The sequence below is a fragment of the Colius striatus genome, chromosome 4, assembly GCF_028858725.1.
Source record: "Colius striatus isolate bColStr4 chromosome 4, bColStr4.1.hap1, whole genome shotgun sequence".
NCBI classification, from domain to species: domain Eukaryota; kingdom Metazoa; phylum Chordata; class Aves; order Coliiformes; family Coliidae; genus Colius; species Colius striatus.
The window spans coordinates 56526984-56541435 of record NC_084762.1 but is presented as its reverse complement, the minus strand read 5'-3'; the positions used below and the strand labels follow the sequence as shown (position 1 = coordinate 56541435).

Genomic DNA, 14452 nt, shown 5'->3' with positions numbered 1-14452 from the left:
TTTCAAAACCTAGGTTTTATTTCTATATTGCCATGTAAAAGAAAAAAACAATGCTATTTAGGCTCTTGGAGCAGTTCTAAAACATGCAAAGGACAATGTCAAAAAAGCAGTGATGATGGAGGGATGAACAGAAACAAGGCCAGCACAGGAAATAACACAAGGCTCTTTGGTGTGAAATATACAATATAGTTTGCTTTAGCGTGAAAATGGTTTATTACGTAGAATACACTGTTTCAAATAACAAAAACGTATTCAGTGATTTATGGGGAAATGTGTCTGCCACTGGACTCCTAAAAAGAATTCAAGAGCGTTTCTAGGTTTCCAACCTGTACTGCAAAATCCTTTTGCTCCAGATCCGACTTCTGCTTCCCTTCCATGTGTCTTCCATCCCACAGGGAGACAATCAAAGCCTCTGGGCCAAAAGCGATTTGTGACAGCCTTTAATTAGGTCCCTAATCTGGATAACCAAAGGATTTTGATCCTGGGCTTACCGTAGCATGGATGTGCCAGTTAGTCTAAACACAGCCTCCAAGAACACAGAACAGACATTCTCATTCTCTAACTGAAAACTAGCACCTGTACTCTTCAAGTACTCTTCTCTGACTTTGTTGACATTGAAGCAAGGTTCTATACAGTTCTAGGGATTAAAATCTAACAAAAAACCCTGAAATACTCTGCCTAATCATAACATAACATTAAATAGTTTCGTAAACCATATATAAGTGCTTACTACATACACATAATATTAAAGCACCCTGTTTTAATAGTTATCCAAAATAATCCTAACAGAATGAAAGATCCTGAAACAGATTACACGTACCTTGGATTCTCTTAATATTGTATATTTACAAAAAACAAACACACAAACAATAAAAAGACATAGACCACCTTTAAAGTACAAAGAATAACACACAACTAAAACTTGTAATATATGTAGAACAATTTTAAGTGGTGCTGCCTCAGAAGGGAATATGGTAAGGGCAGTCAGAAAGTCCTTTGAGACACAGAGTCCTTTCTCAGTTCTTGTAGAATCACAACAGCAATAAAAATGTTTATTTTCTAGTATTCTCTGGTTAAAAGAGGCAAACTTCACTTGATGTCTGGATGATCCTATAAACAGGTTGAAAGATCTTTTTACTCTTATGAACATTCCAAAGATGGCCTTTAAAACCAGAAATTGCAGTTTGATATTATTAATCTATACAAAATTAACATGACCTCTGTTTCCTACTTTTCACTGTATTGAATAGTATTTTGAATAGCATTTCCCACTCTTCATTTCAAATTAAGCTTATCAGTCGATTTTGTCATGGAGAAAATGTTTCTACTAAAAAATAATTCTCAAACTCTTTCTCAAAAGCCATGAAATATAAGAATCTTATCTTAGACTCAGAAGGTTATTTCAAATTTCAGTTCTACATTCTAAGAAGCAGTTCTTTTTCTACAAATAAGATGATGGGTATATAACTGAATATCTATGAACAGATAACAATTCAGAGAAATTTTTTTTAACCACTGTCTTAGTAGAATAGCTTTTCTTCCTATGTTGGTTTCCACAAAAAGTCCAAGGAATTATCTGTATTTCAGTAATGATATACAAATGTCAATTGTGAATACACACACATTGGAAGTTTTACTGGGTGTGGCATTTAGAAGTTTATATTGGGGTTTTTTTCTGAATATGTTTTCACAAGTCTTTCTCATCTTTACTGTTTCGATTGTCCACTGTACATAAACAAGTGTCTTCTTCTTTTTCTTCTTTTGTAGGAAAGGCATTTTCATTTTTCAGATTTTCAGAGGCATTATGTTCAATGTTATTTAAAGAAGTTTCACACTTCAGAAATGTTTCAGAATGACAGGTTTCTACTGCATCTGCCAACAAGGGAGAAAATTTTTCTCCAACAATATGAATTAAGCTTATTCTTTGGGTTTGGCATCTTTTTTGCTTTCTGTTGGGTAGCTCACTACTTCTGCCTGTCACAGAATCACTGGGTATGTGTTTGGATACATTATTTTGACAATTGCTGGCTTCTATGGGTTTTACATTCATATCCTCCATAACATATAACTTCCTTAAGCTGCTGGTGTTTTTCAAATTTGAAGATGCAAGTATTCCAAGGTTGCTAACAAAATCTAAGGTGTTATTAGCATAAAACCTATTAAAAATATTATTGGCAATCCTATTGATACAGCTATTTTTCAGAGTCACTTGACTGTTTCCATCTGTTATTAAATCTTCACCTGACCATTGCAAATGTTCTCTCTTTTTGACCAACAAACATGGACCTAGCTGGTTCTCAAAATCAGACGCCTTTTGGTAGGCATATCCTCTCTGTTCCTCATTAATTGGTGTTACTGTCACTATCAGGATTGGACAATGTTGGCCACATATAGCATGGAGTTTATCCAGAGAATCTTCTTCCTGAAGAGCATTTCTGTTAGCATTATTAACATCAGTTGGCTGAGACTGTATGGGTTGATCATTTAAAGACTGTTCCAATGGATGCACCTTGTTATCAGGCAATCTAAATTCTACAGATGTGAATGCTGGAAAATTGTTATCAGCCTGTGTGGAAAGATGTGTAGAAGTAGAACCTAACATGACGGATCGCTTGATTTTTTCTTTGTTTGCTGAAGTAAGGGAAGTGATCTTATCATTGTGGCTAGGTTTGCTTTTTGTAATTAAGTCATCCTCAAAGGGGTCTGAATCACTGTTGTGAGGTATATTGAAGTAGTTGCAAAAATTCTCAGAAGGTTTAGACATGTCTTCAAGTTCTGAGGAAGAGATTTCATTGAGGGTTGGGTACTGATTCAGATTGCCAAAGTGTGAGTATGGAACATCATCACTATTAGCATCAAGGACTGTGTCTGTTGATGTTGTATCCAAATTACCATACATTCCGATCTGTTCAGGTGGTGATCTTCTTATCAAATGATTTTCTTTGAGAAGCCATTTGCCTCTATCTATCAATATTCCTTCATCTTCATTAGCTCTTATGCTAGATTGACAATGTTGCTTTGGAGATTCCTCTGAACAGTCATTAGTATAACTTGTCTCTTCTCTCTTGGGTGTAAATTGTGGTGTTGGTAAAGAAACATTTTCTCTTCTTGACAAAGTGTCGTCTTTGTTTATGTTTACTGGAAATTCTTCTGATGGTAGTGAAGAGTGTGACAATTTCTCTGCAGAACAAGACCTAGGTTCTTGAGAAAAATAAATGCTTTTTTCCACCACTGCGGAGTGGAATTCTTCAGTATCCTTTTGAAATGCTTCTGACACGTAAAGGAATCCTTTGTGAAATTCAGGCTTAAATGAAGCTTCTGTCTTGCCATAAAGTCGTTCAATAGTCCTTTTTACATAGCCAGTATTATAATGCTTTTCAAGTACTGCTTCCTCTGCACTTTCATTGGTGAAATCACTCGATGCTCTAAAGTTATAATCACTCTCTTCAGTATCTGGTCTATAATCTGACAAATCTGAAGTAGCAGGACTTTTTAAGCATTTTTTTAATTGAGAAGTGTCTGATGATGTTTTATTCTCCAGTTCTTCTACTTGCAATTTCTGTTCCACTTCACTCATGTCACATTCTGCAATTTGCTTTGATTCATAACAAAATGATAAGGGAGAGACTGTAGATAACCTCTCAGAGGTTTCCTCAGAAGTTTCTGCATCTTCCTTGTCTTCCTGTACAGAATAAACGTCATTATTATATTCTTCAGAGGTTTCAGCAGATAGTTTAAGTTGATTATTAGGGTTTTCATCATTACCTGCTGACTTTTGATCAACTTTCTCATCTTCACTTTTATCAGTAGTAACATGTATATCTTTTTCGCCCTCTAACTCAGAAGTATCCTGATCTAAACCACAATTTTTATCAATAGAAGTTACACTATGAACTGTCGAGTTAGGTTCTACTGAAGTTTCCGACTCTTCATTAATGAATGATGTATCAGTGGTTTTATCCTGAGATTTCTTACATAGGCTATCAAGTATTTCTTCTTTTCTTTCAGGTGGTTCTATAGCTGATGCAAGGCTACAGGTATTTGAACTAGTATTGGTAGATTGACCATCTAGCTGTGTTTTGGAAGTACTCAAGTCTAAAGTCTCTATTTGTCTACAAAGATTTTTCTGTATATCAAAACAGCTTTGTAATTCACCAATCAATTTTTGAGTTTTGGAATTTACGTTGTCCTTTGGAATACAAGGCTCACCTGATTCTTTATTTTCATGCAAATGCATACCATTATGGATTTCAGATACAGGCATATTCTCATGGCAATGTGTGGAGTCCTGCTTTTTTAGTTCCCTGTCAAAGTGTAATAACTTATTTTCTGTTGATTGTTGAAAATGTGAGAAGGCAGCCTTCAGTTCATCAACTTTTTCTATGATCGCAGTTTGTTTCAGAAATTGTAGCTGTGTAAATATTTCAGAACAGCTACAGGTAGTTTTTTGCATATCATCTTTGAATGCTCCAAGCAAACTCTCTCTCAGATTGAGTACAAGTAGCCAAGCTAGGAGAATATTGGAGGAAGAACCGAAAGCTGAAGGAGAAAGATATGAAAGGCTGCATGTTTCTCCTATGCACTCACTATGTTCTTTTTGGAGGCCCAGCAAAGCTGATTGTAGTTCATGCAGCAATATGCTAGACATGCAATTATTCTGAACATCAATTCCCGTTTTCTCATTGACAATTGTGCAATCAACTTGAACAGCAACTTCAGATTTTTTTCTTTGACATAGGTTGGTATTTCGAATATCCACTTCTGACATCTTTTTATCATTGTCCTGTGTTTCATGAAACAAGTGTAGTTTGCCTTCATGATGAAATTCTGACTTCAGTGAATACTTGGACTCTTCCACAATAGTTGTATTAGCATGAATCAATGAGTCAGTTTGTTTTTCACCCAAATCCTTGTCTGATTCTTCTAAAGTTCCCAACTTGCAAATAGGCTTTAATGTTTTTTTTGTTAGATTATGTTCAACCAGATGGTTTTTCCCAGCCACATGCACTTTATTTGTGACAAAGCTTGGTTCTTTATCTACAGAAGCATCGGTATTTTCTTCAGGAAGATGACAGATGTTTCTATTCTCTACATTCCCCTGGTTTTTATTTATAGGGGGTAAGACAGAATTTGGTAACAAGTTTTTCAGCCAAGTTTGGACATAGTTTTCAAGTGAATGCTCAACAGTCTCCTCTTGACAATCTTTCCGTTTTAGAGTCTCTAGTGTAATGGCTCGCCCTGACTTCTTTGCACCTTTACCTAGATTTTTCTTCACCCCCTTTTGCTTTTTCTCTTTCTTTGATGATAAATTTTCAAAAATATTCTTTTCCTCTTCTTTTTCAAGGTGAAGATTCTTTGACACTTCTGATAATGGCTTTGAAATCACTGATGAGTTAGGTGCCTGTTTGAAAGAATCGGTTGTGAGATGTGTGCCTTCTTTCTCAGTACCTAGTGTATTCTGACTGTGTTCCAATTCATTGTTTGAATCAACTGTCACTAGACCATCTTCATCTTTTGCAGATGAAACAGTACTATTTTTTTTGCCTGACTTCAATTTTACCTTGGCCAATTTGTTATTAGTTCTTGGTTTTTTGTAAGATGATAATCTATTTTGTTCCACTGAATCCTGGTGATAGAACTCATCTTCAGGACATATGATTTTGTCTGAATTGACAGGTCCATCGTTGTTTTTTACAAAAAAATCCATTCTTTTTTTCTGAGACACTTCAGAATAATTATCCATAGCCTCCACTGTGGAATCTTCTGTGGATTTGCTTGCAGTATGCATTCCTTCACTTTTCAGTATCCCTGAAATTTCTTTATCTTTTTTATTTTCACACATACCCTGCTGAAGAAAGTTAGAGGATTTTCTCTTCTTCTTTTTGTTGAGGGAAGATGCAGATTGAATGTCATCAATGAGATGTATTGCCATCACAGGTTCAGTCCTAAGACCGATTTGATTCCCACTTTCAGTAACAGTAGGAAAGAATCCAGCTGTTGGATTTATTTTCTCAGTAGGAGCTTTACTACATGGAGATACCATCATCTTCATCCGGCTATGTCCAGGACAGTGTGAATGCACTAAATCTTCAGAAATAGGTAATAAATCAACAGCTTTGCATGTTGTTTCTTCTTTTGACTGACATAATTCTGAATATCTAATGAAAGAACTCAGAGATCTTTTTATTTGTTTGATATCACATGACTCATAGATCTGGTCTGCTGAAGCTGGCCTAGCTGTCTGGTAAAATTTTGATGATGGTGTGAAACCACTGATGTTAGCTTTGCAGGTTGATACTAAGCTATTATATGTACCTTGTTCCACAACCGATTTCTCTAATATGTTCTGTACCAATTCACTCTCATCAGGCATCTCTAATATCTTCCTATTTGTGGTTTCTATTAAATCATTACTTTTGTGGCTTACTTTAAAAAGCATTTCTTCTTTTATGTTCTCTGAAGAAAGCTTTAATAAATCGTTGTCACCCATCTCACTAGACTTTGGATTACTGACACTTGATTTTTTTCTGCTTGAATGAGCTACCATGCAATACTCAGACTTATTTTCTCCATTCTGTATTTCCTCACTGTAGGAAAACTGTCCTATTGTCTTCTCCTGAACCTCTTTCTCAGATACCAAGGTGACACTTTCAACTACTGCTTTCTTTTGCCTAACACGCCTTGGCCCTGGGGTAGGAGGCCTGTAAAAGTGAGGCCTAATATTATCCTCAGGTACAGTGCTTACATCTGGATCTGCAGAATTATTCTTCTGACAGATATTAGAACCATCAGGTATTAAATCAGACTCTAACGCTTCTGCACTGACTTGCAGCAATGAGTCTCCCTCTTCTTTACTGTAGCTCTTCAAAAATGGAGCATCTTTTGGGTTTGTGCATTCTGATACATTTACATTGGATAAGCAACCTCCAACACACACTGCAGAATTGCAAGTGGTGGTATTTTTGTCAACGGAAAGGCCAGCACGACTTACAGTAGTTGTCCATTTAATGGTTTCTTCCTCTTTAATTTTGAATCGAACTTTCATTTCCACTGTGATACTGCCATCTTGATTAAGGTGAACAGATTTCTCAATGTCATCTTCATACCGTGCCACAGATAAGTCTTCACCAGTAACTGACTGATTTGCTCCTGTATTATTATGACTGTCAGGAACATAGGAAGAATCTGAGTTGTTTTCATTTGAGTTGTTATCATTGTTGGACCCTTTATCAGAAGAAACTGAGAATATCTGGGATCTTGAGCTAGAGCCCATTTCAGCTCTTGCTACCAATAATTACATTGAAAGAATCCAAATTCATTCAGTAGGTGGAAAGTAGAGCAGACAAATGTCATGTATAAGGATCCAGATGGTGAGACAGCAGACAGATCGTGAAGTAAGAGAAAAGAAGAAAGAAGAAAAATTAGTACAAAAGAAGCCAATGTAGTGTGTTTACCAGAGTATTAGAAAGTAAAGAGCTAAACAGAAGTAATCTTGCTTTTAAGAATTTAGACAAAGATAACCAATTTCTATTAAAGAATTAAGCATTTAACTACTTTTCCACTTAGTTTTCTTTTGAAATAGGTACTCCCTAATTCCAGAGCTATATAGTTTTATCTGAAGCTCCAAAGCTTAAAAAAGTACTAAATGTTCTCATTTTATACTTAGTGGGGAGCTGATGTTGCCTTGAACCTTTCAAAGGATTCACAAGCCTTCATTTGAACTTCAAGCTACCAACTTTCTCTTCACATCTTAGCAATTATTAATATATCACTTCCTATTACTGTTTACAGTTAGTGCTAAAACATGTCAGTCAAGGAGAAAGTGTACCTCCATGGGTTTAATCCAACAATCTACAGCATTTGAGTAATTACTATGAGTAGCATCACTGACACGTGAATAGAGGGTTCAGATTCAATCCTCTGGACTGATGTTCTGTAGAGATGCAAACATTGAGCTCCTTATCAAATCTGAATTTAAGACATTCTGATATAATATTTTATGCTACATTACTGTAGACGATGGCACAGTACTCAGTAAACCAAGCAGAATACTTCTAGACTTCAATGGTTTTTTACTGTGGACCAGTGTGTGTCTGCATACACATTAAATAGTCTCAAAATGCATTTTGATTACTCTGTAATAACCTAGCTTTTTAAAAAAATATATCTCATCTCTCTATCAGTTGTCACGGAAGAGGTGAGAGAGAAAAGAACATGAGATAAAAATGAAATTTTGCAGTCTTCCCATAAATTCTCCATATATGATGAAAACAGTGCATGTACATCCATTCAAAGACACCCACACCTGCTACTAATATCTAAATGTATAACAGTCACCACTTCATAGAAAAGTTTCATTTGTAGATGTTTGAACACATGTAATATTATCAACATTGCTTGAACTTAAGATTTTTTTTTTTTTGCTCAAGTGAGTCACAAATGGTCTCATATAAAGGCTTTCACAATTAACATGACTATTATAGATACATGCCTATCATTTCAGGCAGAGTACCTTGTAAGTTTCCCAGGTATATGTTTTACCATGAGCTGAATCAGAAACTAGAGTTTGTACTAACTACTCCAACACAGATCAGACTTTATGTTTCCCAAAGTAAAAATCTCACCTTTTTTTGTTTCAGGAAATGAAACTGGAAAAAAGTGCCTGAAATTTGACTTTTCAGACTCTCATATCATTAGTGATGATACATGGAATACCCTTGAATTTCTCAGGTTAAAGACAAAAAGAGGGTTGTTTATTTCTCTCTCTTTCTGTAATTGCTGTTAACTATGGATTAGAAGAGGGGGGGTTTGTCAGATTCTCAGCTACCTACATTTTCTACCATTACAAATCTCAATCTCTGTCTCAAAGCAAAACTTTGGTAGGATTTCTTTGTTTCTGCAGAGCTATTGCTCTCAAATTGTTCCTATTCACTTTCTCTTGACTCATTAGTTACGATCTGCAAAGAGCTCATAAGCTGTGCAAGTCAAAGAGTAGGAAGGTTTAGAAAAATGAAAATTAATGGTTTAATGGGGACACAATAAACTGTGATGGATGTGGAAGAAACTCCTTCAAGTAAGTAGAAACCAAGTGTCTTATGTCTCAGTATGGTCCATGACACCGTCAAGATTACCATGGAAAGTCTCAGTATAGAAACAATTACAGTGTTCCCTAGACTCTTCAGTACGTTATACGGCTGTATCAAGAGTACAAGACACCTCTGGATTAAGCAAGTTTCTTCCTAGACAGTACCTCTGCCCTACAGGATGATATAATTATGAAGATTTTCACATGACCTAAAACTCTGGTACTGTAGCATTTTATTCCCTTCAACCTCAGGCTATTCAGCTTGTCTCCTCCTAGTCTTGATTGTCCACTGCTCACTTCACACTCTTAATGACCTTGTCAGTGGCACAGCTCCATGAGTAATCAAAAGGGATGTACATATTTGTGCTAAAATGTTTTTCCTGTTTATGTGGAGCATGGGACATGGGAAAAAAGGAAAGTCATGACAATGACAAGTCAAGCCTCCATTTGCTAAGGTCAGTTCTGAAAATTGCACAAAAGTTTCCCTCAAGAAATACAGTCAGTCACAGCCTGAAGTATCCTGTGATTTCTCTTTTATCATTGCCATCATTGTGTGACACCAAAAAAATAATTACAGCCACAATCAACTGCCTTAAAATAAAATGCACTTATAGATTTGAATACACGTTCTAAATTAGCCTGTTTGAAAGAAAATATGCATACTAGCTGAGTACTTAGCAGAAACTTACATTTTACAAAGAACTTTAAAACTTTGGTCTTTGTTATGTTTATAGAAGAGTCAGAGCAGACTTTTTGAATATCCTTGATCCTAGTAGGATTGTCATGATTTATGTCTTATGCTGAGAGAGATAAATCAAATAATGAAACACAAATTAACCCAAAGAACTTACTATTTTCACTTTCTGACTTGGCATTTGTTTTTGGGTACACACGATTTGCAATTCCAAGCAATTTAGCAGGCCGTGAATACACAAGAGAATCATAATTGCTTGGTTTAAAAGGCTCTCTCCCTGCTGCAACTACAGCTCCAGAGCACAATATCAGGGTCTGAAGACTGGGAATCTGGAAATAAATAAAAAAAAAAAGTAACATTAAATTCTACGAAATTAAATTCTACAAAATATAATGTAAGAAATCTATCCCTTTCTTGCTTTAATATCGTCTCTTCTTAGTCTCTACATAAGTTTTTAACAGGCTAATAAATATGTATCACAGCACAGAATTATTTTTTCTGTTCCTATAAGGCAATTCCTATCTCTGTGAGAGTATGTGTTGTTATATAAACATATTAGGAAAAGACTTTAAGCAACTACTTAGATCCAGATTAGAATTTTCTTATATTTTAAGTGTTTGCGTATATAATTTTGTTTCATCATTGCACATTGACTGTTCATAGCCTTGAAATAAGAACACGCATTTGGAGGTAGGCATACATATGAACACATATTTGGAGAAAGAAAGGGGAAATTCAGAATTCACCGCAGGTACTTGACCTGTACTACCAGAGAGGGATAGGACACACTCACAGAACAATATACAATATAACCATCTTTTCCTTCATATGTTTAGTGATGATATTCAGGATGAGTTGTTTCATCACCTTCCCAGGGATGGAGGTGAGACTGACCAGCCTGTAGTTTCCTGGGTCATGCTTCCTGCCCTTTTTGAAGACTGGAGCAGCATTGGCTCAGGCACCTCACCTGTCCTCCGTGATTGTTCAAAAATGATGAGATATGTTGGAACAATATACCTCTGCATGCCATGTAGTCCAACACTGCTCAAAGCAGGTCTGATTGGACCAAGGTGATCAGAGCCTTGTCTAACAGTTTTGAATTTGTGTTCCAAAATATATTGCAAGACAAAGCTTAAAAACCGACTTATAGATAATACAGACAGTTTCCCAACTTAATAGGCCAACTACCCTCAGTTTATATACTGGGCATGATGTGATATGATATGGAATAGTCCTTTGGCTCATTTCGTTCATCTGTCTTTACTGTGTCCCCTCCTAGATTCTTAGGCACACCCAGTCTCCTTGACTTAGTAGAAACACTGCTTAGCAGCAACTAAAACACTCGCGTATGGACAATATTATTCTTATCCTGAATCCAAAACACAGTACTATACCAGCATTTATTCCAGCCAGAACCAGAACAATAATCTAGAAACAATCACAGAAAAATTGTCAGTACTTGTCTTTATTCTCACCTTTCTGCCATCAGTGGTATATAGTTTCACAACTGGATATTGCATTAACTCACTCATATAATCCAAAAAGGCCTCAAAGGTTTGTGTATTTTTCTTTCCCAGAACTATGGTGCGTCTGAGTCTCACATCTCCATTTTTGAAAACAAGCATCTTTTTGGGAGTTGTTACTTTGCTTTCTCGGTGGCCAAATCCATCTTCATTGTCCCTTGCTAATTGCACAGCTCGGCGACGACCGGTAACAGGTCTACTGATCTGCCAGGGCAGTGGCTTTTTGCTAGCCTGTTCAAGGTTGATGGGCTTCATTTTCTTCTGATGGGAGCAAATATAAGATTTTCCATCTTCAAGATCCTCCAAATTGGTGATGCTATGTTTCCCTTTTGGTGTACTAATATTCCTTACTCCAAAAGGTAATGGGACTCGTCTGGATAAACTATCCAGCAAGGCATCAAATGTTTTGTAAGATCGGTTATTAATGACCATTTTGATCCCATTAAACTGAGGATCTCCACTTTTATAGAAACAGATCCGTTTTGCCACAACAGGTTCAGTAACATTGAAATGGCGCGTGGATAAACTCTGTTCACTCTCTGAGGAGTTTGGCTGATTCACTGAGTAACTTGTTGAAGGCGTTTCACTCATTTTGACAGCAATCTGGAAGAAAAAAGAGATTGATGTAAAACTTTTCTTATGATGAGTAATAGCATGGTCTTTATTTTGATAGGTGCAGAAAGAGAATTTATATTAAACCAATGGCAGCAAGTTGTGCCAAAAATCATTGGATTTAAAGGGATTCAAGCTGTTATCTCTAAATTCCACAAAGACTGCAGTAGTCAGATTAAGTTAGCATAGTTCTACTTGTAAATATGCCCAAAATTCTCCAATGTGGTTTCAAATCTCTCATTATTTTGGTACAAAAGACCTTTCCTTTGAAGAAGGTACTTTGTCAGTCCAGAATGATATTATATGTTTTCTTTCTTGAGGATGAAGCTAATGACAACATTTCATGTTTAAGATATTAGCAAAATCCTTATTACCAGGGAACAATTTGTGCTTAGGCATGAGCCATATTCAGTCCAAAATAACAAAACTGAAAGACAATAAAATTAATTCTGTTTCATGTACTAGCTGTATACCAGAGCAAATCCACTTGAGTCACACAGAAGGCTCCTGATTTACTACACTGTGAACTACACCAAAATAAGGCCCAAAACATGCTTTAGAGTTAAGCTACATCATAAATCAATAGATCTTTTTCTTTTCTATTTCAAGTTTTGTATTTCACGATACATAAACCACTGCAATATTTGCATTTATCCCATGGGGAAAAAAATAATGGTTAATTAAAACTTTTTCTAGTCTTTAAATTCTTTATAAACACAGAAAAAAATCAAGTATTCTGGAGTAGAAGTAGGCTTTAAATGAAACTATTTAAATACTATGCTTTTAAAGAACAGGTTCTCTTTCACAACTGTGTCTATAGTCTTGGTGCTTGAAAATAGAGCATTCTCACTATAACCCTTCCATTTGAATCCAATCTACATACAGATACCATAAGACAATCAGTTAAAGGGGAAAAAAATGCTTTCTATTGATTATTGGCTTGTTTTCACTGGAACATGGGATAGAAATGGCTAGACAACTAATCAGCCTCAAGGAAGCAATTTTAGTAGAGTTGTACTGAAAAGTTGTATAGCAGTCTCAGGGAATGTGTTTGACATCAAAATAATATTAATTCAATTCTTTGACAATGTCACCTTGATGTAGCTGCCATATTGACTAATGTAACAGTCTCTTCTGGCTCCTGCATATTTTTCTTCATGAAGCTATGGAAAATCATATTTTGGCTATTTTACTTCTACATTAATCAGTTCTGAAACTGATAAGAAAATGTTACTGTTTTTCAAGACATTCAAGGTTCAAATAAACTCAGATTTGACAAGATTTTATCTCACTGTGTTCTTACAGCTTTTCCAATAATGCATTGTTTTCAGCTTGGGTATTCTGCCTTCATGAAGAGTTAGGAATCTTTAAAATGTTCATTACTTTGAGCAATGATCACAGCACAAGAATAAATGTCTCCTTTTAATATATTATTTATACTGTAAATTGTAGAAATTCCAAGTGCTAAAACTGAAAAATAACCAAACAAGTCTGTACTAGAATGATGTACACAAAGATTAATGTAGATAATTACAATTCAGTTTAAGAAAAAAAAAGGAAACTAAGTATTTAATTAAGGAATATGCAGAAAGACATTTTCAGACTTGGTTTCAGCATCTTATACAACCCAGTGCATGATGGCTAGTCAAATGGCTTTCTGTGGTAGGGAGTAGCTCCACATAACTGAAGTCACTGAGAGATACAGTTGATCTTTTTTGATACATCTATTCATTATCTGCCTAAATTTTCATTACAATTCTAAACTGAGAGATTGAAAGCTAAGTTAAGACTGGGGACACAATTTGAACCTGACACTTTATGCTTTATATATCATTCTATTTATACTGATATTCACAAGGGCATTTTTATTGCTAGCTGCAACACAAACATTCCTTGCACTCTTTGCAGAGCAAATATTCTACTCCAATGAAAGCAGCAATGATCATAGTACAGTTCTTCAGTGAAGTGAATGTCATTTTACCCCATCCAACTGGCAAAGAAGACGAGCCCACTAATATATTCCAGTCCATGACATTTGGGGAAGGGAAGGAAACCATTAAGTCATCAACAATAAAGTCCAGAGACAGAAATGAACAGACATAGCTCCTCAGCTACTCTGTACTACAGTTTCTCACTCTTTTTGAAGATGGAGTGAAATTTCATGTAAGTCTATAATTATTCACTCTTATATGAGATAAAACAGATGGATCTTCTCATGAGACTACTGATAATCGCTTTTGAGTTAGCCTTTCAGAAGTTGTTCCAGATAACTGTACTTACATAAAACATTCAACAATGTAAGCATCAACATTTGGAAGGGTAATACGTTTTAAATAAAGATTACTACTATTATTATTATTATTATTATTATTATTAGACTGAGTCTTGACACTGAGGAAGTAGTGAAATCCAAAACAGAGAGAATACATAGAAAAAAGATCATTTTCATTATTAACATGAAATAATTTTAATTCATAAAAGTAACTAAGTTTGCCTTAGCAAAACATAAAATGGATGACAAAACATATAGTTTTGGCA

At 35.5% G+C, this 14452-nt stretch overlaps 1 protein-coding gene across 1 annotated transcript; it reads right to left on the bottom strand.

Annotated features, from left to right (window-relative positions):
- Nucleotides 1-1687: 1687 nt before the first annotated feature.
- On the bottom strand, nucleotides 1688-11893 carry LOC104556525 (RP1 axonemal microtubule associated). The gene is made up of 3 exons (XM_061995879.1): nucleotides 11255-11893; nucleotides 9933-10108; nucleotides 1688-7280 (listed from the first exon to the last, which is right to left on the bottom strand). Exons 1-3 carry the CDS (start codon nucleotides 11891-11893, stop codon nucleotides 1688-1690), a joined length of 6408 nt encoding a protein of 2135 aa, XP_061851863.1.
- Nucleotides 11894-14452: the final 2559 nt, after the last annotated feature.

Coding starts and splice junctions, on each gene's coding strand:
- LOC104556525 (XM_061995879.1), bottom strand. CDS start 11,893: ATGAGTGAAACGCCTTCAACAAGTTACTCAGTGAATCAGCCAAACTCC. Junction 10,109..11,254: donor ATACCACTGATGGCAGAAAG/GTGAGAATAAAG, acceptor ATTTATTTCCAG/ATTCCCAGTCTTCAGACCCT. Junction 7,281..9,932: donor TCAGAAAGTGAAAATAGTAA/GTTCTTTGGGTT, acceptor ATTGGTAGCAAG/AGCTGAAATGGGCTCTAGCT.